At 40.7% G+C, this 27,416-nt stretch overlaps 2 protein-coding genes across 16 annotated transcripts in view; both read left to right on the forward strand.

The window, feature by feature from the left end:
* The window catches only part of LOC127533172 (uncharacterized), a 173,980-nt gene that overhangs the window by 131,196 nt on the left and 15,368 nt on the right, over positions 1-27,416 (forward strand). The gene's annotated exons all lie outside the window — the stretch shown is intronic.
* The window catches only part of LOC110969635 (zinc finger protein 239-like), a 36,857-nt gene that overhangs the window by 3,874 nt on the left and 5,567 nt on the right, over positions 1-27,416 (forward strand). Inside the window, exons 4-7 of one of the 15 annotated variants that reach the window (XM_051945669.1) lie at positions 451-485; positions 1,400-2,903; positions 3,269-3,363; positions 7,298-7,570. The exons of 1 other annotated variant lie outside the window; for it this stretch is intronic. In XM_051945669.1, the coding sequence (XP_051801629.1) occupies positions 7,559-7,570 (12 nt within the window). In that variant the 5' untranslated portion in view covers positions 451-485; positions 1,400-2,903; positions 3,269-3,363; positions 7,298-7,558. Of the gene's footprint in view, positions 1-450; positions 2,904-3,268; positions 3,364-7,297; positions 7,571-27,416 lie in introns of all 15 variants that reach the window. 13 more of the 15 variants (XM_051945672.1, XM_051945668.1, XM_051945666.1 and 10 more) reach the window with 13 other exon arrangements.

Raw genomic sequence — 27,416 nt, forward strand, 5'->3', positions numbered from 1 at the left:
TTATGATTGTGATCAACACACACTATTTTAGCCACCACATAGGCATCAGATATTTTCTTTGGTAGTTGCTAGAGGTACGGACCCGTACCCGTAGCCTGTGGCCTACAGATACGGCACTTTCCATTTGCCAATCAGATACGCGAGATCTGGTCACGTGACTCCCGGTAGATGCTAAAGGAACAGACCCGTAGCATCGGTACTACAGGTACGGACCCTAAACCTAACCCTAACACTAACCCTAATCTTTGCTTACCTTTCAACAGTTTGCAGTGGTTAGCAGCTTCTTGACTCGCAAGACTCGCGTACGGGTCCGTATCTGTCTGGCAAATGGAAAGTGCCGTATCCGTAGGCCACAGGCTACGGGTACGGGTCCGTATCTGTAGACACTACAATTTTCTTTACCTACGCAGATTCCAGTAACACTGTATTACCAAAGGATCTTTTTTTTAGCAGACATTTTGATTTGGAGCAGGAAAAGAATATGTGTAAGTTTTCAACATTTATTGCCTTCAATTCAGTTGACCTAGTTCCAGTATCTTTTTATCGTGTCATAGCCCTGTGCACAAATTAAGGCTGGAGGATCAATGGACTTTAGAAAATTGGAAACTCAAGTCACTGTTATTGGTATAGCATGTTTTTTAACAAGCATTGAGCAAAAGTGCTTTCCAGTAGAGGAATAGTGTGACATTACAAATTTATTCCCCAAGTTAAAATAGCAAAGTCAATTAGCAACCATATTAGTTATTATATGAATTTACCTGACTAATTTAAATAATAATAATGCTGGAATCCTACATTATTATAGTACAAACTTACTAGACTAATTTAAGCAATTAAGATTAGGACCCCACATTTGTACATACAGCGCCCTCCATAATATTGGCACCCCTGGTTAAGATGTGTTCTTTAGCTTCTAATAAATTCAAATTTTTTTCTAAATAATATAGGACCACAATGAAAAAAAAGAGGGAAATCCAACCTTTAATTCAAGTGCATTTATTTGGTGAGGGAAAAAAATCACGCATTAAGAAATAATTCTTTTACATCAAATCATGTGTGCCACAATTATTAGCACCCCTGATGTTAATACTTTGTACAACCCCCTTTTGCCAACAAAACAGCACCTAATCTTCTCCTATAATACATTTTTCTACGATTTTCAGTGTGAGATTATGTTTCTGCAATAAAAATTAAATTTATTTTAAGGCTTTCAACACATCTTAACCATGAGTGCCAATAATTGTGGAGGGTGCTGTATAATACAAATTCACATTAGAAATTTAAAATTACAATTAAATGCTTTCCTATTTATTGCAACATTAACCTTATTTTGCACAATTTGTCTCACCAGATCTGTTTTTAAGTAGCCTATAATGCCTTTTCTCTATTCCCGATCCAGACGATAGATCTCTCACTGAGCCTGTGTGTCGGAGGCCCTTTGTCATTCTGCATCATGCTGCAATACACACACATACACACACTTCAGCCAGGTTCACACTGCAAGAGTTTTAAAAATCAGAATACATTGGGAAATTGGGTTGTATCAAATGCATAAAAAAATCCTAGATATTATTTTCTCTAAGCTTTAATCAGGATTGGAAAATAATGGAACATCACACAGTACAGGATATTTTTAGGATTATTGTGCCTCAGGAGCAATTGGGGAGCAGTGGACTACATCATGGGATCTCATGTGGTTGCAGATGTAAGCAAAATAGAGACTGTGGTTTATTAACTTGCTGTAATGCTAACGATACTTTGCAGTGACAAAAAAAGCAAAAGCTTAAGGCCAAGCTCATCAGGATGAGAAAATGTTTGATAAAATGAATTCAGAACAGTGATTAAGACTGGATTCTTAAACCTTTCACATTTTCAACATTTGTTTAGAGCAAGGTTCCAGGCCAGATTTCAGAGAATGAAATAGGTAAATCATCCCAAAAGCTCTTGTGGCCTGAGCCAAGCCTTAAACACATACACACACATATATACCTTGATCAAGTTGTAATGGTGGAGAGAACTAAGCATCAGAAAGCACAGTGACACTTCAGTAGCAGTGAGGCTGACAGTGCTTGTTGCCTGCCTTACATTTAAGAGCCATAGACTACATAAAAATGATGCACATAGCCACCGTGATGTTACATGTTGGTTTGCGGATTGCTTAAGTGAAGCTCAGAGTTTGCTACTTCCCAGTCACCATCTTGGAATTTTTGGAGCCAGAAGAGACCATATTTGAAAAAGAGGGCGGACTAGGATAGCAGCAAGGGCTGAGGCGAACACTCTTCCTGTCCACCTCTATTGGCCTGACTGCTGCTGCATTTTGCAATACCAGTGCTAACATAGTCAAGGCCACTTAGCCTTCATAAGTAGAGGTTATCTCCACAGGTGAGTGTTAAAGCAATCTTGTAGCTGAAGTTACTTTGTGTAAATCAATATTATACTGTGTGTAATCACTTGTGGTAGAACATGTTCTAACATTTGGTTTAAAGTTTGCTCTGTCGTGTAAGGTTATATTTCCCAATTCCTAATTCCTAAATTGGTTAACTATTAGCTGTAACTACATGTTGTGTGAGTTGTAGTTAATCAGTCATAACAAATTCATAGTGTTATCACAATTTCTAACTGTTGCTGTTTTACGTGTTTTGTGTAAACACGTTTTACGTTCATAAATACAGACAGACATTAGCTATCTAAGTTAATGTTACACCACAGAACATTGATTGATGTGTGTTCTCCTAGTTCAGTAAATGAAGCAAAGGTCAGTTATGTGTGCCCTAATATTATTATTCTTTGGTTAAGAATCTGATGAGACAAACATCTGTTGAAATAATTCTTTCTCTTTCAGAAAAAGTAACGTTACTGAGGGCTGTTCACCATGCCATGAGCATCTACGCTGAATAACAGAGGTGAGGAATGGTTACTTTTTTAAACTGGTGTACAGTGTGTTTTTCTGCACCAGAGCCAGGGGAACAATGCATTGTCAGATAACCATGTGAAACTCATCTAATAAGTTTCTTTCCCATTTTCTTTGTAGCCTACATTGTGATACATTGGAATAGAATAAAAGAGAGTAAACTATTTTGTCCAGCTAAGGCAGGAAAATTGTCTTTGGTCACAGGAAGGATAGCGCACTGACTTGCAACAGATAAAAAAACATCAAAGATTAGAACACATATTTCTGTTGTAATTTTGCAGTAGTTTGTTATTAATTGCAATTAGAATTAAAGAACCTTGTAATTTTATTTTCTCACTGGTACATTGTCTTTTCCAGCTTGATCTGGATCGTTAGGGACAGCTATGTCCAATGTAGGCTACAGAGGACATTAGTCCTTGGGCCAGGACCCAAAATTTCGGGTACCACTCAAGGTGACAATTATTTTTGGTATTTTTAACTTGTCTGTCGTTTGCATTTTGATATGATAGCCTTGCAGACTCATACCTAAATATATGTTATCACTGGTTTAATGGACATGACCCACAATGAAATGCATGGAGTCTGAGTCAAACGTCCTATCAGCATGACAGGACAATTTGATGGTATTTTTCCTCATTGCAAAAGAATATGAAACACCACATGCTACACATGACCTGTATAATAACTTTACAGCTCAGAACAATACTATAACAAACATGAGACTGAGAAAGCTTTCGTTGCTATGGTAACAAGATTTTCTGTAAGCATGATGGAACAATAGAATAGTGAAAATTTGACAAACAGATTAAAAGTTAAATTCTCTTTAAGGTAAAAAAAAAAAAAGACAAACCGTCTCTTGTGATTTGTGGTCAGTGTGATACAGCATACTATAAATTCCGTTAAGCATACAAAATAAATGGTGTCAAAACTCTGTAAAATTGTGATGAAAAGTTCAAAATGTAAGCCAGTTATAACAGACTGCTACCAGAATTGATCATATCCTTTATGTCTCCTTATATGTGAATCTGAAGGCAGCAGTTTCTTTGATCTGTGAAGCACAAACAAGCATCACACTTGTTGCATGCAGTTGATGTATGTACCTGTTAATATACTGTTAATCCTATACTAAATTAATTGAATAAACCTTTAAACTTAACCCCATAGGCTATGGTATACAGGATGGACACTGTATTTTGCCAATCACAAGTATAGTTGAAGACAAAATTATTAGGCCGCTATGAAATTTAAGATTTGCTTTTATTTTTTTCAAAAAAATTCTCAAGCACTGTTAAACAGGTCAAGGAATTTTTAACACAGCTTTTCTATACATCCTAATTTTATTTTGGAGCTTAGAATATTTTATTTTAAAGAAACAAGATTATTTAACAAAAACCAAAAACTACCAGGTTCATTATTAGCCTCTTTGATGCTAATAGTCAGTTGTGTTTCCTTTTTGCTGGGTAACAGCTTCCAGTTGTTTATTGTAGTTTGTAATGAGTCTCTGACATCTCCCAAGGAATCCCAGCTTGTTCTTCTTTGACAGATCTCTCAGCTCCTCCAGATCTGATGGTCCTGGTCTTCAGTTGACCCCACGGATTTTCAATGGGATCCCAGTCAGGGCTTTGTACAGGCTAGTCAGTAACGTTCACTTTGGTCTTCTGGAAGTAGATCTTCACCAAGAGCAATGTAAATTTTGGGTCGTCATGCTGGAAGACAAAGTGACGACCCAGACCCAGCTTTGCAGCTGACTGCTGGAAATTTTCTTCCAAAATCTTCATATATCCTTCTTTCTTCATGATTCCTTCACCCTTTACAAGATTCCCAATTCCAGATGCACTGAAGCATCCAACAACATGCAAAGTAGTTTAAATCAATCCACTTGACTTTAAGAAGGTTCCTTGAAGACGTTTCACCTCTCATCCAAAAGGCTTCTTCAGTTCTGGTGGTAGTTGGTGTTGCCTCAGCTTTTAAGCCTCTGTGAGGTGTGTCCAGGGCCATTATTCCAAATGGCCGGATGGCTGCCGGCTGACTTCACGCTTCACTTCGTTGCATAAAGACAAGACAAGATGCCAAAGACCTCCGCTGTTTGGGAATTCTTCAGTTTAACTGAAGACAAAACCAGTCCCTCCAGGATTTCGCGGGCGTTTTTCGTGATTGTTGCGGCCGAAAATGCCTGAATTCGCGGCAGCTTTTCTAAAAAATTGCGATTAAAGTTGCGATGTTTTAAGCTAATTTGTTGAGATAAAATTGCGGGAGAGAAGTGATAATTACTAAAAAGCTGCATTTTTTTCCAGCTTGTAGAACATGTTTCAACACTGTAATTGACTATATTTATTCTGAAATTCATTATTTAACGTTCCAACCCATTTCCACAAAACAGCCAGATATGTAACCTAACTAAACGGGGGCGACAGGAATTGATGGAACTCAGAAACACCCACACAATTTAATCAGTTGTTCATTGTGTCATTTCCAATACGTCCACAGTCGTAGATTTGTTATAGGATCACAATCATGTGATCGTCAGCGGGCCACTGACCTAGCGTTCACTTGTTGCCATGGTTACCGTGCCGCTATCAGACACCGTGCCGCTTAACAAATCCGTGGATTCAAACTTTAAGCCGTATCACTCTAATCATTTGGTCTTTGTGTCATTTCTGACCGACCCTGAAAACTTCATTTAAATCCCTGAGTCCGTTTTTGAGTGATGTTGGTAACAGAGGAAGGATTCACACACGCTGATCGTCACATAACTCCGCCGTGTTCTTTGGTGGAATAATTAAACTAATTTACCTCATTCTTTCAGTGCTTTAACGGATCTGGATGCAACAGTTTCCGTCATGGTGATTTGTCTGGTCTGTTGTCCGCTCATTTCAGCCGTTCTAATATGTTTTGTGTAAAAAAAAAAAAAAAGTGTATCAATCGATGATTTTTTAAAACTTTTTTTGTATTCCACCACAATATTGCATGGGTGTAAAACAGTTTAGCTCCGCTTTGGTGAAGAACATCAGTAAATTAATTGTTTATCACGGTCTTCAACAGTAATTTTTGTTGGTAAATGAGAGACATTAGTGTCACACACATGTCTGCATCTTCAAACCATAAACAGGAAGTGAATTCGGTGACGTACTTGCATACATTTGCGCTGGAAACTGCTATGATTGGTGGAACTCTCGGGAGGCGGGCCAAAATTGCGGGAAAGTTGCGGTTATTGGACAAAATTGCAAGGCTGCACATAATTCGTGGAGATTGGTTGATTTCGCGTGATCGCAACATAGTGAATTCCTGGAGGGACTGCAAAACGAAGGCAGTGTGCAAAATTTGCGTCCGAGAGACCAGACGAATGGATCCAAATACTCAGGCGGGTCCCCTCCGGTCCGGGAGACCAGACAAATGGATATTCGCTTGAAGATGTCTCTTCTGTAGAAGTGGAGGGTTTGGGTTCAGTCCATTTCTGTTTCTTCTTTGACACTATAATTCCTGACTTCTCTAAGTCATTAACTTGGGTTTTGGTGGTTCTCTTTTTGTTTTTGTTATGATGCTTTCTCAAGTAATACCTCAAATCCTTAAGTCTTTATACTGTGTGTTAAGTGGAGGACAACCCCCAGTTTTAACTTGATTGATTGATTACAAGCTGTGAGTATTACAAAGTTAAAGCACATGATTGCACAACACCGATTTGTGGTTTGGCTCAATAAAAAGGTAAATTCTTAAGGGGGATAATAATTTTGACCTTGGTAGTGTTTGGTTTTTGTTAAATAATTTTTTCTGTATGCAAAATAAAACAGTGTCAGCATTTAAAATAAAACTAGGATGTTTGGAAAAGCTGAGATTAAATTCAGCTGAAATTTAACAGCACTTGGAATTTTAAAAATAAACAAAACAAAAATTTCATAAGGTGGCTAATAAATTTGTCATCAACTGTATTATACTTAATTATTAAAATAATTTGAATTGTTTATCACTAAAAATCTTTAAAGATGAAGAAAAAATATTACAGATCAAATACTTGTTTGGAAAATTATTGAAATTGTTCCTGAAGAGAGAGCTGGGGGCGTCATTGAAAGACATGTTGTTTGAACTTGGAATGTGGTATGTCTCACAGTAATAATATTTTCCTAAAATACATTCCAATAATGTTGCAGTTTTGCAGTTCAGAGGGTGGGGTGCTGGGATATGTAGTGTTTGTCTACATTCAGGCAGAAATGGGTACAGTTGGACAGCCTTAAAAAAATAATTTTGCAACTGTGGGGCTCAGAGAGTTAAATGGATTGCAATACAATGTTTATGGTAAATGTGACCGTTTCACAAATAAGTGATAAAGCTGCCAGTGTGGAATGGCTATCACATGTTAATGTACTTATATTAAGCCAATGTAAATTTTAGTACCACTTTGGTTTGGTCACCTGAGGTGGTACCAATATCTGGTCTGGCCCATGGACTAATGAACATTCAGCTGTAGCTGAGCTGTCTCAAGTGGAACAGGCTTCTACCTTTCTTCATCCCGTCCCTGGATGAGGAGTACCTCATCCACTGCTGTAGGGATGATGTGACAATTGTATCAACCCTCACAGCAGCAATGATGAATAACCTACACCACTTACACCTGGAGTATCCAGACATGAAGATAATTTTCTCTGGCACCACATGAAGATGCAGGTTGGTGTTTATTAAGGGGAGAATGACAAAGCTCAGTGTGTGAAGTGTTATGGATGCATATATTTACAGTTCTTGTGGCAGTTGTATTCAATACCTTCTCTTAAGGTTTGACCCTCATGGGCCATTTTTGCATCATGGAGTCCATTTCATCATGACAGAAAATGTTTATTAAACTGTTTTTCTGAGTTTATTTAGGGCTAACTTCAACAACAGTGAAGTGTTTGTGTCTGACAGTTTAGTGTTGAAGTTAAATCCTAATGTATTTTTTAGCCCTTACTGCAGTATTGTACCTTGTGTGGTGAATATTATTTTGCTTTTGTAGGTTTTTAGTTTTTATTTTACATTTATGGCCATAGTGAGTCACATTGTTCTTAGTTACTGCAGTCAGTAGTTTGCAGTAACAACAGCATCACTTTTTTAGAGAGATTGTTACTGCAGCAAATTTACATTTAAATACTCATATTCAGACTGTCTCTTTGTCTCTTTCATATTGACTTAAGTAAACCTATAAGCTGCAAGCCATATATGAAGCATTGTTTTTATATTGTGGTTTCCCATGTCATACCATTTATGCTGTAATTTGTACTTTTTAGCAAAAAATATGTTGTACTGTTCAGCTTTCAGATTTCATATTCATGTTAAGCTATGCACCACACTATTTAATTAATCCATTTCTTACATACTTTAACAAATATTTCCAGTTCAAAATGGTTGAAACTAATTTAGATTTTAATGACAGTAATACAAGTAATAAAGGTCTTGCCCAAATTGTGTTGATATTTTTTTATATTGCAGATCTGCCATGAATTTTTTTTTAATGAACTGTCTTTATTGGAAGCAATTTCATTGACATCAACATGACATATGATACAGTATGGCGGAGGGCTTCCAAATGATCATTGTTTTTCCAATATTTTTATCTCCCACCCTCCCCCTCCATCTCACCCCCAAAAATAGTCTTCTTAATGTATAACCAGCACAACGTACATACAACAAATACAAAAACAAAAGGAAAATAATGATAAATTAGTGGGTAAATAGCATAAAAAGTATAATCAAAATAAGTACTAAAATTCTTAAAAAGAAAAAATAATTAAAAAAAATTAAATAAAATGAAGGGAGGGCTCAGTCGTCACAATCAGGCACGGATGTCAAAGATTCAGTATAGTTTAAGAGAGGTTTCCAAGTCTTCTCAAATAAGTTCAGGGAACCATGAAGGGAAAATCTAAGCTTTTCAAGTCTAATGGACAGTAACACCTCCTTCACCCATCTACCATGAGATGGAGGTTGAGGATTTTTCCAGTTGAGTATGAGTGACCTTTGCCAGTAGGCTGGTAAAGGCAAAAACAGTTTGTACAACTTTAGAGGTAAGAGGCTCCAGGGGAGTACCGAACAACGGCAATAGAGGATCAGGAGAAATAGTGATGTTATATGCTGTACTGGGAATTTTGAAGATTTCAGACCAGAATGTGGCAAGCCTGGCACAGGACCAAAACGTGGGAATGGTCGGCTGGAGATTGTTTATACCTATTACGTGAATCAGTTATCTTGGGGTAAATCCGAGCTAGCCTTGAATTAGTGTAGTGAACTTTGTGTACAACTTTACATTGTAAAAGGCCATGCTTCGCACAAATTGAAGAAGAGTGAACCAACTGTCAATAATCATCAGACTGTGATTCCAAGCTCCTACTCCCATGAAACCTTGGGCCCAGTAGCTGGGCTGTCAGTGGTAGAATTGAAGAGGCTATAAATGCTGGAAACAAGTCGCTTTTGTTCAGGATCAAAAGCTAACAGTGAGTCAACCAGAGTTTCTGGGGGGGGGGGGGCGGGGCGAATAGGGAATTTGGAGTTTTGGTTCTGAATGAAATGTGAAAAAAAACGAAATAGGTGAGATTTAGGCAAGTCAAATTTCTCTGAGAGCTCTGACAAGGACATGAAAGTCCCTTGGTTGTAAAGGTCCTTAAATTTAGTTATCCCTTTATCAGACCAAGTCTGAAAGGTTAAATCAGTGCAAGAGGGCAGAACCAGGTGATTGTTTGCAATAGGTGAAAGGTCTGAAGCCCTGTGGAGGCCTAGGCTTTTCCTAATTTGAATCCAAATCCTAACAGAGTTAGTAACCATTGGGTTTGAGGTAAAATTGGAGACAGTCACAGGGAGCTGGGAGAAAGTTTGGAAGATGCCAGTTCCATACCTACCCATGCAGGATGCTTTTCATCTGATGTGTTGGTAATCCAGTGCAAAAATTTATGAATATTACAGGACCAGTAATAGTGTAAGAAATTGCGCACCGCTAAGCCACCAAGAGCCTTAGGGAGTTGTAACACTGATCTTTTGATGCGTGGATTTTTATTACCCCATAGGAAGGAGCCTATGATTCGATCGAGCGATCTAAAAAGATTCTTTTTAAGAAGACGGGGGATATGTGAAAACAGATAAAGAAACTTTGGTAAAACAACCATTTTAACTAAGTTAGCACGACCATAGTGGGAGACCAGACCATCTGTCAAAATCTAATTTACACCTCTCAATGAGAGGAGAGAAATTTTTGGAGAAAAGTCAATTAATTGAGTCTGTAATATACACCCCCAGATATTTAAATCTGTCTATAGCGTATTTGAAAGGGAAAGAGAACGGGGGAATATTTTTTGCCAGTGAATTAATGGGAAGAAGTTAGCTCTTGTGGAGGTTAAGTTTATAGCCAATATTCCAGATATCTCGAGATGTACTCTATGGGAAACTTATAGCTCTCGTAAAAGGCTTCATCCCCTTTTTCCTGCAGAACTGCCTTAATTCCTCATGGCATGCATTCAACAAGGTGTTGGAAAAATTCTTCAGAGAATTTGACATGATAGCACGATAGCATTGACATGATAGCATCACACTGTTGCTGCAGATATGCCAGCTGCACATCCATGATGCGAATCTCCCATTCCACCACATCCCAAAGGTGCTCTGCTGGATTGAGACCTGGTGACTGTGGAGGCCATTGGAGTACAGCCAACTCAATGTCATGTTCAAGAAACCAGTTTGAGATGATTTGCACTTTATGACTTGGTGCATTATCCTGCTGGAAGTAGCCATCAGAAGATGGTCCACTGTGGTCACAAAGGAATGGACATGGTTAGAAACAATACTCAGATAGGGTGTGGCATTTAAAGGATGCTCAATTGCTACAAAGGGGCCTGCAGCCTAAATTTTTTCAGTTTTTTATTGGCAATTATGCATGTTAATGTCTCGTACGCTGAAATGAAAGCATAGAACAAATAAGTGAAGTAAAAAAGAAAATAGAAACCATTGATTTTGAAATTAAACTAATTTCATCTTGTGTACGACAATGCCCCAAGTCATCGAGGTCGCATCATTTGGGAACAGCATAGAAAACCTATTGGATCAGCTGAGTCGCTGTGTAGAGACTCGTAACTCTGTACCCCAGAACCTCAATGACCTGAGCCTTACCTTAAGAAGAGTGGGATGCCATGCCTCAGCAGACAATAAGTTGACTTGTCAACAGCTTGAGATGTTGTTGTGAAGCTGTAATTGATGCTCAAGGCACATGGCAAGTTATTGAGACTGATATTTTTTGTTGTGGTATATCCACCGCTGTTGCTGGCTATTGTTTCAATAAATTGTATAAGATGAGGAAATCACCATTGCAAGCTTCTACTTTAGATCATGATACAATGCCACTGTAGTGTGAACTTTTTCCATAAATTTCACCGTCAAATATCTCTAACTTTTTGTGAGCAGTGTGTGTGTGTGTCTGTGGTAACACAGATAAGTACTTGTTGCCTGGGCATTTCTTGTCTATACAGGTTAAAATATTACACAATATTGATATTATCAATATATTCCTACAGATATTTCACAGTAAAAAATTGAAGGAATTTGATGCTTCTCTGTCCACCAAAATGCCAAAGGGTTTTAAATTTGAATTGGCTACAGGAAGTGATAAGTTTGTTCTTTTATTTTTCAGTTGGTATCATGCCATAACTTTAATGAGGCAAAGTCGAGTAAATCAGTCAGTGTTTGATCAGCTATTGCACATATAAACCCCGATACCACTGAGCATCCAAGAAAGGAATCATATAGCACATCAATTGTAATCCATTGTATTGTAGTTGTTTGGGTTCTTTTATAATTGGAGTCTTGTGTTTTAAATTATTGTTATGCTTCAGTCATTATAGTTCTTTGCCCACATTGTGATGCTGCTATAAATTACAGATCTCACTGCAAGTGAAGAGAGCTTGGCACTTCTAGCAGTTGTGAGAAAAATGTTGGCTGAATCTTAATAACTGAACTCTGTATACACAGCAGTTGATCCTTGCCTGTGCCTGACAACCCATGGGACCCAAAGGGTCTCTGGTCCTTGTACTGGTACCACAAAAAACAGAACAGACGTCTCTTGTCCATTGTCAGATGGGTCAGAGTGGAACTCAGACTGTTTTGGATAAAACAGTTTAGCCACCTACTGTTGTCAATGATGCATGGTAACATATAAACTACCATATATTGAGGACAAACCTGTGTCATGTTCCCTGTTCTGACCAGGGCTGTGCAGAGGCTGTTGGAGGGCAGGCGCTCAAAGTTAAAAAAAACATACCTTGCAATATAACTAGTTTAATTGTAGCAACCCATAGTCATAAAGAATGTACCGTGGAATCACAACATATATCATTGTCCACACCTCATATCTTTGTTAGGGGGTAGTCTATGTTTGACCTGATGGGATACATTGAACAGCTTCTGTTGAAGGGCTTGGTGAGGAGGCTGCTGCTACTGCTGATATCGCTGAAGGTGGGCTGTATTGATCTGAGAGTGCAGACACTAAAAAGGGCATGGGAGAGATAGTAGCTGATTAAACAAGTGTTTTGTGATCATGACAAGATACAAAGATAACTAACAGTGAAAATGACTGTGACCTGCCATACTGCTGATTGTTTGTAGGAGACACCCTGCTGAGAGAGGCTGAAACCAAGGCTGACTGTTTGAACTAAACAGAACAAGTTGCTCATTTGTAAACTGAAAGAGGAACTTTAATGGGGGGATGAGAATAAAGGAGAGGTGGAGGTACAGCCTATATCCACAAAGCCACAATTCAAGCTGTGCATTAATTTACGACATACGAAGATAATGTATTAAGTTGAATTTAGATCACCATTAGTGTGTCTACACTGGACTGTTCAACTGTCGCTACTCTTCCTGGAGTTCTTGCTTTTAAGCTTAAATAATATTGGAGGACAAAATGGAAAAATTGTGACACCTTTTGGTTGGTTGCATTTCGTTTTACTGAGGTAAAACGAAATGCAACCAATTGTTTTGACACAAACATGACTTCCACATGAAAGGTTTCATCCAATATGATTGATAAACTACAATCTGATACAACCACATACACACACATGCACACAGTGACATTTCATGTTGTTATATCCATAATGCAGTAGTCCAAAATTATGTGAATATGCATGTACATTGCATAGTTTTAGTAAACGTAACCTAAGCCTCATTGCCTCTAGAAACACAGGGAAAACACTGCAACTCACTTGCCCATGACAAAGAAAACATATAGAAACAAAAAGAAGCCTGGCATATTCTTTCATCTCAGTGCGCTGTGTGTGGTTATTTAGTGGCTATAACTTATGAGAGGTGTGTGCAGAGTCAGGGCACCTTGGGGCAGTGAGGGAAGTGAAGGATGTGTACATGGATCATGTTGGCGACCAAAGGTAGACAGGATAGGATAGTAACTCTCTCACCATAGACTCATAATAAGACTTTATGACTACATTGATAAGGTAATCAACCCTTTAAGTAGACACAATTAAACCAATGGTGAAAAAGACATCTGATGTATAGTAACTGTCTTGGGTAATGTATAATTTTCATTATTTAACAATATTTGCAGTTTTTATGCTACCAGAGTATTCCTGAGAAGAAAAATCCAGTCATACTACCACACAAAAGTTCTCAAGCAGTCCTCAACAACAACAACAAAAAAAGATTCAAAAAAGGTGTAAAAACAAGTCCATTCCTTTCCAGTGGGTGTCTTACTTTAAACTGAACACCATCTTCTCCTCTTCTTCTATCCCCGCACTCTACTCAAAAAAGGTCACTTCCTGCTGCGAGGTCACAGATAGGTAAGATAAGATAAGATAAGATAGACTTTATTAATCTCACAAAGGAGAAATTTAACATTACAGGGCTCTTAGAAACAAAAAACAGAGGAGTGCAAAAGTCACGAAAGTGCAAGAACAAGATAATAAATATTGCACATAATAACAACTACACAGTAGTGTTATACAGTCTGATGGCAGTGGGGTTGAAGGACCTGCGGTAGCGCTCCTTCTTGCACTGAGGGTGTCTGAGTCTTGTGCTAAAGGAGCTGCTCAGCTCCACTACAGTCCGGTGCAGTGGGTGGGAGCTGTTGTCCATGATGGATGAGAGCTTGGTCAACATCCTCCTCTCACCCACATCCATCACAGAATCCAGTGGGCAGCCAAGGACAGAGCTGGCCCTCTTGGTCAGCTTGTTCAGTCTCTTCATGTCCCGCTCTGTGCTGCCCGGGGCCCAGCAGACGACAGCGTAGAGGAAAGCAGAGGCTACCACAGTGTCGTAGAAAGTCCTTAGTAGAGGTCTGCACACTCCGAAGGACCTCAGCCTCCTCAGAAGGTGGAGGCGACTCTGGCCCTTCTTGTACAGAGCATCAGTGTTGTGGGACCAGTCCAGTTTATTGTTGAGGTGAACACCCAGGTGCTTGAAACTGTCCACTGTTTCAATGTCCTGCCCCTGGATGTTCACTGGTGGATGTGGGAGTGTCCTTCTCCTGAAATCGACCACCATCTCCTTCGTCTTACTGGTGTTGAGGCACAGATGGTTGCGCTCACACCAGTCCACAAAGTCCATGATGACCGACCGATACTCCAGCTCGTTCCCCTCAGACACACGGCCCACAATGGCGGAGTCATCAGAGAACTTCTGGAGATGGCAGCTGTCCGTGTTGTAGGTGAAGTCCGAGGTGTAGATGGTGAAGAGGAAGGGCGAGAGGACGGTGCCTTGGGGCGCCCCCGTGCTGCAGACTACCACCTCTGACTCACAGCCGCGCAGCCGCACGTACTGTGGACGGTCAGTGAGGTAGTCAGTGGTCCAGGCAGCGAGATGTCCATCCACTCCCGCGTCCACCAGCTTCCCCCGCAGCAGCGCCGGCCTGATGGTGTTGAAGGCGCTGGAGAAGTCAAAGAACATGACTCTCACAGCACTGCCGGCGCTCTCCAGGTGAGTGAGCGCTCGCTGCAGCAGGTAGATGACAGCGTCTTCTACCCCCATGTTGGGCCTGTAGGCAAACTGCAGCGGGTCCAGGTCGGAGCTCACCACTGAGCGGAGGTAGTGGAGGAGGAGCCTCTCCATGGTCTTCATGAGGTGGGAGGTGAGGGCGACAGGTCTGTAGTGGGCCAGTTCCTTGGCGTGAGCTGTTTTAGGAACTGGGACCACACAGGAGGTTTTCCACAGGACGGGGACCCGCTCCAGGCTGAGGCTCAGGTTGTAGAGGTGGCAGAGGACCTCACAGAGCTGGTCTGCGCAGGTCCTCAGCAGCCTGGGACTGATGCCGTCTGGTCCAGCAGATTTCCTCTGCTTCAGTCGCCTCAGCTCTCTCCTCACCTGGTCCGGTGTGAAGGAAAGGGGGGAGTGAGGGGGGGAGTGAGGTGGGCTGCAGGGGGTGGGAGTAGTCCGTGAGGGTGAGTTGGGGGCCGGTGAAGGTGTCGCAGGAAGGGGAGAGTCTGCTGGGCTGGGGATGTGTGAAGAGGGGGGAGCAGGAAAGGGGGCAGAGGGGGTGTGGGGAGAGTCAAATCTGTTAAAGTAACAGTTCAGCTCGTCCGCCCTGCGCTGGTCTCCATCAGCTGTCCCTCTGGCACTCTGTCCATGTCCAGAAATGTTCTTAAGTCCTCTCCACACGTCCCGCGCGTTGTTCTGAACCAGCTTCTCCTCCAGCCTCTTCCCATAGTCCTTCTTGGCCCTTCTGATCCACCACTGGAGCTCACGCTGTACTCTCTTCTGCTCCTCTCTGTCCCCTGAGATGAAAGCCCGTTTCTTCTGGTTCAGGAGGGCTTTGAGCTCAGGGGTGACCCAGGGGTGGTTGTTGTAGAAGCACCGTACCGTCCGAGTTGGCACAGTGCTGTCCACGCAGAAGTTGATGTAATCTGTGATGCAATGCGTGAGGCCATCGATGTCGTCTCCATGAGGACTGTAGAGCACGCTCCAGTCTGTGGTCTGGAAACAGTCTCTGAGTCTCTCACTGGCCTCATCTGTCCATGCCTTCACAGTTCTCTTCTGCACAGGTCCTCTTCTCACCTTGGGTGTGTAGTGGGGGAGCAGATGAACCAGGTTGTGGTCCGAACGGCCCAGTGGGGGGAGGGGGGCAGCGGTGTAGGCGCCTTTCACATTCACATACAGTAAGTCCAGTGTCTTGTCGCCCCGCATGTGACACGTGACATACTGTGTGAAAGTTGGGAGAAAGGCAGAGAGGGAGGCGTGGTTGAAGTCTCCACTGATCAGGACAAGCGCCCGGGGATGGCGGCTCTGGGCTTCGCTCACGGCGCTGTGGAGTCTTTCACACGCTGTCCCTGCATGAGCTAATGGTGGGATGTATAGGCAAAACACAATCACGTGCGAGAACTCCCTCGGTAGATAATACGGCCGCAGCGCCACCGTAAGCATCTCCAAGTCCCGCGTGCACAGCTGTTCCTTCACATGCACGTTTGCTGGGTTACACCACCGCTCATTCACGTACACAGCCAGTCCTCCCCCAGACTTTTTGCCGCTTCCCACCGCGTTCCGGTCCGCGCGCGCGAGTGTAAAACCGTTCAGGGAAACCACAGAGTCCGGTGTATGTCCATTCAGCCACGTCTCCGTGAAACACATGAGGCTACACTCACGATGCTCCTTCAGCCGCGTCAGCGTGGCCAGCTCCTCTACCTTGTTGGTGATCGAGAGGACGTTCCCCATGATGATAGAGGGAAAATAAGTCCTGCGCTTTCGCCGTCCTCCTCTGCAGCCTCTTCTTTTCCTCCGTATCTCCGCGGGGACATGGGGCCTCTCCGTGTAGAGAAAGGATGAGCTGCGGAGGCCGAGAAGGGTCTCATGTGTGTAGCGTCTTTGTTCCTCAGAGCGGCCGCCACTGTGTCCAGAGGGCTCACCTGAAGCAAGTCCAAAAAGTGCAAAAAACAGCACAACTCCGAATAAAAGTGTGATAAAAGTAGGTTTCCTATATGCACGATTGCACAAAGCTTCACCCACTTTCAGGAAAAATAGGAAAAAGTGCCTATTTACAATAGAAAAAACGAAAAGAAAGAAAAAAGGGTTGAGAGCTCCCGTAACCAGCTGCTGCTCGTACAGCGCCATCTTAGTGAACAGTGTTCGCCAGTCTAGCCTTTTTTAACCCTTACCTCAGGTTAAATTTGGTCCAGCTCTCCGTTTAAAGGGTTAGATTCTATCTGCCTATTAGTATTCCACCGAACAGGTTTCAGCAGAATAAATTAAGCTGGAGTCGAGAGACACTCGCCCAGGTTCTGACTGCCTTGCTTCCGAATGTCTCACCCCTCTTATCTGATAAATGCTATCCCACCAAGCAGCCTTTCTAAGTAGTAGAATTGATCTATCATTCACATTCGTTATCGGTCAGCTTCTCTCTAAGGACTTGCATGCACTTGGTGCTATTCCTGGGTTCGTTTTAGAGGTTTGGAAAGAACTAACCTCAGGGGTAATGTTTAAACACTCTCACTTTGGACTAAGTAACCTTTAAGAACCATTGGATTGAATGCACACAATCAACTTAACTTTTTACCACTATGCAGATTTTTAGTGGTTTATAATAATTTCATTAGGCTTCTCTTTAAATGCAGTAAAGCGTTTTATTAAGCAAGTTTAGCAAGGGCACAGCATCAATTCATGATTAAAACAATTAATTATTTCTGATTAAAAATTATACTAAAGTAACTAAATTGAGCGTACCTCACAATCTTCTCTAGTTATTAAATTTAGGAAAGAGAGCGAACAGCGTGGCCACTACCGTATCACTTGGTCTTGACTTGCGTCTGGGAGGAGTCCTCAGTTGTCCAGAGGACTCGTTACGATGTCTTCTTTGTGGACAAAAGGATCTTATCCCTCGGCAGGGGGGAGCGGAGGAATCCTGTAAGCCAATCGTGGTCTGGCAGTTATCTCTGGAATCGGCTGGAACGTTAGTGCTTACGCCCCAGCTGTCTTCTCTGTGGTTTGGTGGTGATGGAAAACCCTCGTCTGTTCAGGCTGTAGTGGGTCACTGGGTCTCCCAGCCCCGGGGAGGGGAACAGCCCAGTGCTGTTGCCTCCTTTACCTCTTCGGGTGTAGTCGGTTCTCCCCTCTATTGGTTTCTTCTGGATAACTGCAGAACCTCTTAGGACTCTCCGTTTGGCAGTGTGTGGTCTTCGCTTGTTGAACAAAGTCAGAAAAAGACTTTGCTTCCAACGATGTCCTCAGCGATCTCTGGAGCCTAAGTCCCACATCGTCTTCCCGTCTCTAGGGCAATAGAGGAAGGTGAAGATTCTTCAGAACTCCGGCCAAGTTCCCTTTGCAGCTCTTCTTGCAGCTCCGGCGAACATCTCCCGTCTAACCCTTCTGTGCTGCCGCTCTTATACGCTCTCCTCTACACACATCTCTGGCTAGGTACGCCCTCTGACACCGTCTAACTTATGCAATCGACTTGTCATCACATACAGCAGTAATACAGAAGTCATGTTGTTACAGCAAATACACAGTGTCCACATTCTGTTTAACACACACACATTTCAGCCAGCCCTCTTGGGTTTTTCCCAAACTTCCCTTTTTTCCGAGGAGGCTGCAATGTCATTGTGGCTGCCGAGTCATGGTGATTGTTGTTTTCTGCACTTCTGCTTTCTTAAGGCCTGGACACACAAAGCCTATGAGGCCTGTACGCACACACAGAGCCTAAACAAGGATTACTTCACACAGAATCACTTCTTAAATCATTCCTCTCAATCCGAACATAATAAATCATCTGAATCATTACTTTAATCAAATCAACACTTTAAAAATGTATATATATTTCAGCAAGCATAATCATATGGTTAACTTATAATGTTTCTTCTTAAGATCTTTATTTGTCTCCTTCAAAACCTTTGTTACCTTAGGGCGATAATGAGCCTGAGTCCTTTCTGAGACCTCAACATCTGCATCTTACTTGACAACAGGAAATAAAATTTGACCCGGTTAAAAATATTATTAATAGAACAGAATTATTTCTATATTTAAGCAGTGTTGACTACCTTAACGTGTCTTTGAAAATGTAATGGAAACTAGCTTTTCCAAAAACTAAGCAACAGTGGAATTTGACTTGCAAATATGAACACATTAAATGCAAATATTAATTTTGCAAAACTATATGTGCACCACCATATTAAACAAAGAGAATAGTAACTGATATTTATCAGGTTGTTTTACATGTAAAAGACTGTGACTTTGTCATATTTGATGTCTGTCTTTCCAAATGAAATGCCTAGTTAAATTTTCACTAACATTGTTACGGAGTTGCATTTTTATTTTCATTATGACCTGACCATGCTTGCTGTCAAATGGGGCCTAGTTCTTTGAGATCCCAGGAGTAACCGCTACCAAAACATAGGTTTTAAGCAGACCAATCAAAAGTTAAAAGGGAAACTATATAAGTTAACCATATGATTATGCTTGAGTAAAGGATGTTTTTCATAGGCTGATTTTTATGAAACATAATGATTGAAAGAGATGAAGTAAAATGAGTACTATGATCATACAAAGACAAAATGATTAAGGGAAATGATTATGAGTAGAAAAGCACTGTGTATGAAAAGGAGAAGTTGATTTTTAACTGTGCACTTGCAAAAAAGCAGAACTAAAGAATTGGTCAACACTGGAAAGTTCTGGGCAGCTCTGTAGAGAGTTGCTCTGCAGAGGATTGTCCTGCAGAAAGCCCTGCATAGTGCGGAGTCCTGCAGGATGCAGGGCCCTGCAGGGTGCAAGCACAGTTCCAAATATGGTTATGAAATGCTCATGAAAGATGTGTATGTGTTAGTTACTGACACACTTATCACATGGTGATAAGTGTGTCACTAAGTGTATGTGTTAAATAAGTAAATGTGTGTGTAAGTCCATGGAGTTAGGAAACTGAGTGAACAGATAGTGTGTGTGCATTGGAGGATCAGAGTATAAAAAAAGAGAGTCAGAGGACGACTTCCGGGGAGCTTCAAGATGGCGGAATAACTTTTTACCGATCCCAGTCAGACAACGCAAAAACCCCAGGTAACTCGAGAAAACAGAAGCTGTGACCCTAAAACTGGAATACAATGCCTGGGGGAAGAATTAAACCACCCCAAAAAAACATTCAAGGGGGAAGTGGATTAACCGAAAATACAGAAAAAGACGTCGAAGATGAGGCTAATGGAGCTAGTGGGACCATGCTAACTACTGAGGAGGAGGGAGAGTTAACTACGGCCAAAGCTATTTTGGCACTGTCGAACAACATAACAGAAATGAAGGACGAACTTAAACAAGAGCTCACTAGCCTAAAAGTTGATATGAATCAGAAGCTTCAAAATCTGACTGTAGATGTACGAAATCAAGCTACAAGGTTGACTGAGGCTGAGCAGCGAATTAATGAACTGGAATCTGCAAACACAGATCTCAGGGGCGCACTCCGACATTGCCTTGCACAGCAAAAAGCTTTACTAACCCAAGTGACCGGATTAGATGGCAGGTCTCGCCGTAATAATATCCGAATATATGGAATTAAGGAAGGCGCTGAGAAAGACGACATGATCGCCTTCATGAATAGCTTTTTAAAGAAGGAGCTTCCCATTGAAGAAGAGGTGGACCTTCAGATTCAAACAGCACATCGTGCTTCAAGACCGCGACCCCAAGACAACCAAACAACAAGATCGATTGTGGTAAACTTTCAGAGATTTGATATCAAAGACAAAGTCCTTACTTTAGCTTGGTCGAAGAAAGTTATTTACGATGGGAAGGTGATTACATTTGCTCACGACATGCCTACGGATGTGTATAATAAATTGAAAGAATACAAGGAGATAAAGAAGACTCTTAAAGAGGCCAAAGTCCGCTTCCAAACTCCTTACCCTGCACGAATGAGAATCCACTGGAATGATGGCCCGTGCATGTACAACACCGCAGAAGAAGCGGCCGCCGAACTGAGGAGGAGAGGCTACTCCGTGAACCTACCGCGTGCGCCTCCGAACACTGACTGGGAACAGACTCTCACAGGCGGCGCACATTGGGAGAGAGTAGAAGAGGCACGCTCAATCCGGATCCGCGAGAGGCTTCGATCATTCCACCGAGGACAAGAAAAGACGGACTAAACTTTATCTGAGCCAACAAGAAGCAAGACGTAAGACCTCATACTATCCCTTGTATATTTATAATTAACATTTAGGCTTATTATAACCATGGCCACTATAAAGATCTTGATTTCGAGGTTGGACTTCACCAGACATAAATGTTAATTCACACTATCTTAATTTCTGGATATACAGTAATTCTGACTGGGATTAAAGGAAAGACTGGTATTTTGACATCTTTAGTTTAGCTCAATGAGAGGAACTTTGCGTAGAGCAGAGAAGGAGCCCCCACTTCATGTGGGATTTTTTCTCCTATACTGTGGACACTTAAAGTTATGGTTGGAAGGGCTAAGACTGGCCCAGGGGGTGGAAATTGTCATTTTTTTGTTATTGTTATTGTTCTGTTTTCCAAGGCTTAAGTTTGTTCATACAGTCGACATTTGTTATTGCATGATTTATGATGAGTAACACCTACAGAGTAGCCTCATGGAATGTTAATGGTCTCAATAGTCCAGTAAAAAGGAGCAGAGTGATGTCTTGGATAAAAAAGGAAAAAATACAAATTATGTTACTTCAAGAAACACATTTAACACTAGATGAACATGAAAAGCTAAAGAAATTCGGACTTAGTAATACTTTTTATAGCTCTTACAAAAACGGGCATAAAAGAGGAGTAGCTGTGTTAATACATAATAGTATACATTTTGAATATGTCAAACAAATCAAGGATGAGGAAGGCAGATATATACTGGTACAGTGTAAAATAGAAGGTAAATTAGTCACTCTTCTTTCAGTTTATCTACCACCAGACTACAATACTACTGTGTTAAAGAAAATCCTTGAAATTATCTCATCTGAAACGCAGGGTGTATTAATATGTACAGGTGACTTTAATACTATATTGAACAAAAATAACACAACAAACACAAAAAGATTGGTAACCCCACAAAGTAAATTGCTGAAACAAAGTATGAATGACTTGGGCTTGTTAGACGTTTGGCGAGAGATGCATCCTCATGATAAAGATTATACTTTTTTTTCTCCTCCCCACGGAGTATATTCAAGAATCGATTACATTTTTATGTTCAATAATGATAGACATAGAATAAGTAGTTGTGAAATTGGCACTAGAGGGCTGTCTGACCACTCACCAATACATTTGGTAGTTCATTTGGACAATAGACCGAAGAAGACAATATGGCGATTAAATACCAGTCTGCTAAATAATAAAACATTCATCAATCAGATCAAAACAGAGATTAAAGATTATTTAGAGCTGAATGACAATGAAGAAGTTAATCCCAATATTCTCTGGGATACATTGAAGGCAGTCATTAGAGGCAAAATTATCGCATTAAGCTCAGCAATTAAGAAACAAAAAGAAAAACACCTAAAAGAATTGAATACAAGACTAAAAGAAATGGAAAACAAACATATCAGAACTCCAACTAATCAAATTTGGAAAGCAATTCGGCAAATTAGAAATGAAATCTCAGATGCCTATAAAGAAGAGGAGGATAGAAAATATAAATTTTTAAAACAGTCACACTATGAAATAGGAGCGAAGTCTACAAAATTACTTGCTCGTAAATTAAAGCAAAAACAAATTCAGCATTCGGTCTATGCAATAAAGAATCCAGAGAACGGAGACCTGGAAAAAGATTTAGAAGGAATAGATAAAGCATTTAAAACCTATTATGAAACATTATATACACAGCCAGAACAGACTAATATAGAAGACACTAAGAAGTTTCTAAATTCTCTAGACTTACCATCAATTGGGAAACAACAGAATGATTCTCTAATTAAACAGATTACTCGGAAAGAATTGGAAAATACCTTAAAAAAATTAAAAAATAACAAAACTCCAGGTACAGACGGACTGCCAGCAGAATGGTATAAAACATTTGAAGAGTTACTAGTGCCTGTTTTGCTTAGATGCATGAATTGGACACTGCAAAATAGTATAATGCCACCATCTTGGGCAGAGGCCATTATAACTATAATACCTAAAGAAGGGAAGGATAAAACATTATGCAACTCATATAGACCAATCTCAATATTAAACCAGGACTATAAATTATATGCATCCATTTTGTCAAATAGGCTAGATTATTTTGTGGCAGACCTAATTGACGAGGACCAAACTGGATTTGTTGCTGGCCGACAAACCCAAGACAACATCAGACGGTCTCTTCATATAATTAATAGTATCCAAACAACAAAACATAAAGCAGTGCTGCTGAGTTTAGATGCCGAAAAGGCTTTTGACTGTGTAAGCTGGAAATACTTGTTCTTAGTCTTAGAAAGATTTGGGTTTTCAAATGCCTCAATTGATACTATTCGAACCCTCTACAATGGCCCTACAGCCAGAATTAAAATAAATGGACGCTTGACAAACAACATCAAACTAGAAAGATCAACACGTCAAGGCTGTCCACTCTCGCCAACGTTATTTGCACTTTACATCGAACCATTAGCACAAGCAATAAGGGAAACTCAAAATATACAAGGAATAACGGTCAATTCAAGAGAACATAGAATTGCATTATATGCGGACGACATCCTGTTATATCTCTCTAACCCAGATCAGTCCATCTTAACGGTGCTAAATCTTTTAAATACATTCAGTACTTTCTCCGGATACAAATTAAATATAAATAAAACACAAATTATGACTTTTAATTACTGTCCTTCAATGGAACTAAGAGAGAGGCTGCGATCTGATTGGTCTCGGAAAACTCTTAAATACTTGGGCGTTTGGCTGACAGATTCTCCCGAAGATCTATACAAAAAAAACTATAAGGACGTTAATAAAAAGATTAAAGAAGATCTCACAAGGTGGACAAATCATATTCTTAATTTTAATTCGAGAATTGAAATAATTAAAATGTCCATCTTGCCGAGATTGTTATACTTATTTATGTCACTCCCAATCAATATCCCAGCTTCTCAGTTTCATGACTGGAATAAACAAATCTCCCGATTTATCTGGAGAGGACAAAAACCGCGAGTTAAATATACAACATTAACAGTTAGTAGAGAAAAAGGAGGTCTCTCTCTGCCAAACCTCAGAAGTTACTATCTAGCCGCCCAACTTAAAGCAATAGTGCTGTGGTGTGACAAGACTTGTGAGGCAAGGTGGAAGGAAATGGAGAGTACTTGCGGAAATATACCTGTACAAACTTTAATTGGGGATCAAAAATTAACGCTATCCTACCAAAAAGAACTTTCTCCCATAACATTTTTTACGTTATCAATTTGGTTTCAAATATTAAAAGAACTAAAAATCATGAAGGAGTCTTGGATATTTAGATGGGCGGCCTTCGATTCAGACTTCAAACCGAATCAGATGGATTCAAGATTTAAATATTGGATAAATGAAGGAATAACTACCTATTGTAGCATAATAGACAAGAATATCCTACCAAGTTTTGAAACATGCCAGAAAAAATACAATTTGAAATCAACAGACTTTTTTAGATATCTACAATTAAGACACTATGTCAACTCAAAACTACAAAATTTAGAATGTACTAAACACAATGAATTAATAATTCTAATATCTCAAGCCTACTTGAAAAAACAATACTCTGTTGTTTCCAAACTCTATCAGATCCTATTATCTAATGAAGGGAATTCCACAGATTATATTAGAATTAGATGGGAGAAAGAATTAAATACGGCTATATCACTCGAACAATGGGACAATATATGTGAGACTGCACATACCACTTCTTGTTCTGCTATTTGGCGAGAGTTCAGCTGGAAAAACATGGTAAGGTTTTTTGTAACCCCAAAGCAGCAACTGAGAATAAATTTAGCCAGTTCTGCGTGTTGGAGGAGATGTGGTGAAGATAATGCAAACCATACCCATATTTTTTGGTCATGCAATAGAATAAGACCCTATTGGACTGAGATTGGATCATTGATTGAACAAATTTTAGGTTTAAAATTACCACAAACAATGTTCATATTGTACTTGGGAGATCTACCAACAGGCTTTGCAAATAATGACAAATATTTATTAAAAATTCTTATTGCTACAGCAAAGAAGGCAATCACTCGCAAATGGCTTCAGTACAATCCACCATGTGTTGAGGACTGGATTGAAATTACAAAGGAAACACACAATTTGGAAAGGTTAACATTTATGTTGAGACTACAATCGGACCTTTACTCCGCCAGATGGGGCAAATGGATAAGACATTATCAAAATGTTTAACACAGTTGAATTTACTGTTGCGGACACTACGAGTATTAAATATGTGGACATGCCATTATATGTAGACGTATGTCAACTATAATAATGCAAGCTTTTTATGTCGACTGTAATTGTTATGTTCTTGTTTACTTGTTTACTTTTTTGGAAAATGAAAAAGACCAATAAAAATTAAGTATAAAAAAAAAAAAAAAAGAGAGTCAGAGACACTATATTCTGAGTTTCCCCCGGAACTGCCAAGGAGTTGTTGCCGGACTTGGACCTTGTCTGCAGAGTTCTTTGAGGACATCATTGGACTTCGGCTCCACAGTTCGCTGAGGACATCATTGGACTTCGGCTGCAGAGTTCTTTGAGGACATCGTTGGATAAAAAATTGTTCTGACTTTGTTCAAGAAAAGACCACGCTCTGCCGAAAGAAGAGCCCCGATCGTCTGCGATTCAACTGAGAGGAGAAAAGAGGGATCCACCACACCCCAGAAGGCAGCGGAGGCAGCAACAAGGAGCTGCTCTCATTTAACAGCCACACGCTAACCTGAGGACATCTGGGACTTTATCACTGGTATTCCAGCTTGTGCTTCTGAGGACAGTCGCACGACCACGATTGGACTGTTGGGACTTTTCTGCTCCCCCTGCTGAGGTGGGACACTTTTTGGACCAAAAGAGACTTTGTACGGAGTTTGCTGATCCACAGAGGAGCTCATCCAGACGCAGGTGACCCACCGGGCGCGACAGCTAAGGCCGAGCAGTCTATCCTCTGTCTCCTAAATTATACTATTAGAAAAAAATCCTTAGAAATGCTCAATTCATAGAAGTTTAGTTATACAGTGAACCCTCGCTATAACGCGGGTCACCTTTCACGGCGTCGCTGTTTCACTGATTTTTTATTGCATTGTGTTCTGCATCCTGATTGGCTAAGGGACTGACCAATGTGAACAGTCTCCGCGCCTCGTCTCCTCTGCCATACAGGCCAGCGCTGCCTGCTGTGGAGCGCTGAATCATTTCTCTCCTTGGTCTCCATGTAGTGAGACACCCTGAAAGACGGAGCCGACGGAGCAGCCTTATTCTTTCCCCCCGACGTCAACCGGCCACCGCAGCCGCACTCCCCAGGATAAGAGCGCCGGCGCGAGCCTTCCCCACCCCCTACTGCTCCAATTGATTCAGCCGGCCAGCTCTCTGAGGCAAGAGTACCGCCGCGGCGTCCACCTGGCTGCAGCTGCAGCGCTCCCCCAAGTGCAGTATTGTATAATAACTGTAAAAAAATAAAGCTGACTACTTCACGGATTTCGCCTATCACGGGTTCTTTTTGGAACGTAACCCCCGTGATAAATGAGGGTTCACTGTATTTGATTAGAATTGCACTGCTTAATCATGAGCAACAGCTCATGATTAAGCGGCCCTTGCTAATATTATTCAATAAAAAGCTATAATACATTTAAAGAGAAGATTTATGGATTTCTAAAGATTCACCTACTCCGTATACTAGTAAAAAGCTAAGTTGATTGTGTGCATCAGATCTAAAGGTTCTTAAATGTTACTTTAGTCCAGCAATATATTTAAATGTTGTCCCTGAGGTTATTATTCCAAATCTCTAAAACCAGCCGCCTTCCTTACCCTTTACAGGATAATTCAGGTCCAGCTCTCCGTCCCATGGGTCAGATTCTATCTGCCTATCAGAGGTTCACCTAACACGATTCAGTAGAATAATTAAGCTGGAGTCGAGGAATGCTCGCCTAGGTTCTTACTGTATACTTCCAAACGTCTTACCCCTCTTCCTCCAATAGATAACCCCACTAAGTAGCCTCGATAGCAGAATTATTCTATCAGGCACGTTTGTTAACGACAGCTTTCCCCTTATAACTGGTTGCACAAGGTGATCTTTCTAGGTTGATTTTAGAGATTTGGAATAATAAACCTCAGGGACAATGTTTCAATATATTGCTGGACTAAAGTAACCTTTAAGAACCTTTAGATCTGATGCACACAATCAACTTAACTTTTTACTAGTATACGGAGTAGGTGAATCTTAAAAAAAAATCAATTAATCTTCTCTTTAAATGCAATATAGCTTTTTATTGAATAACTTTAGCAGGGGCATAGCAACAGCTCGATAATTATGATCAACAAAAACAATTTTATAACTAGAAAAGCACTCAGAGAGTGCAGACTTCCACCAAGGATAGAGAGGAAAACAGGAAACCCATGCAGTAAAGGATCATGAGCTGGAATCAAACCTGCATCTCTGACACAGTTG

The sequence above is a fragment of the Acanthochromis polyacanthus genome, chromosome 3 (genome assembly GCF_021347895.1).
Source record: "Acanthochromis polyacanthus isolate Apoly-LR-REF ecotype Palm Island chromosome 3, KAUST_Apoly_ChrSc, whole genome shotgun sequence".
NCBI lineage: Eukaryota > Metazoa > Chordata > Actinopteri > Pomacentridae > Acanthochromis > Acanthochromis polyacanthus.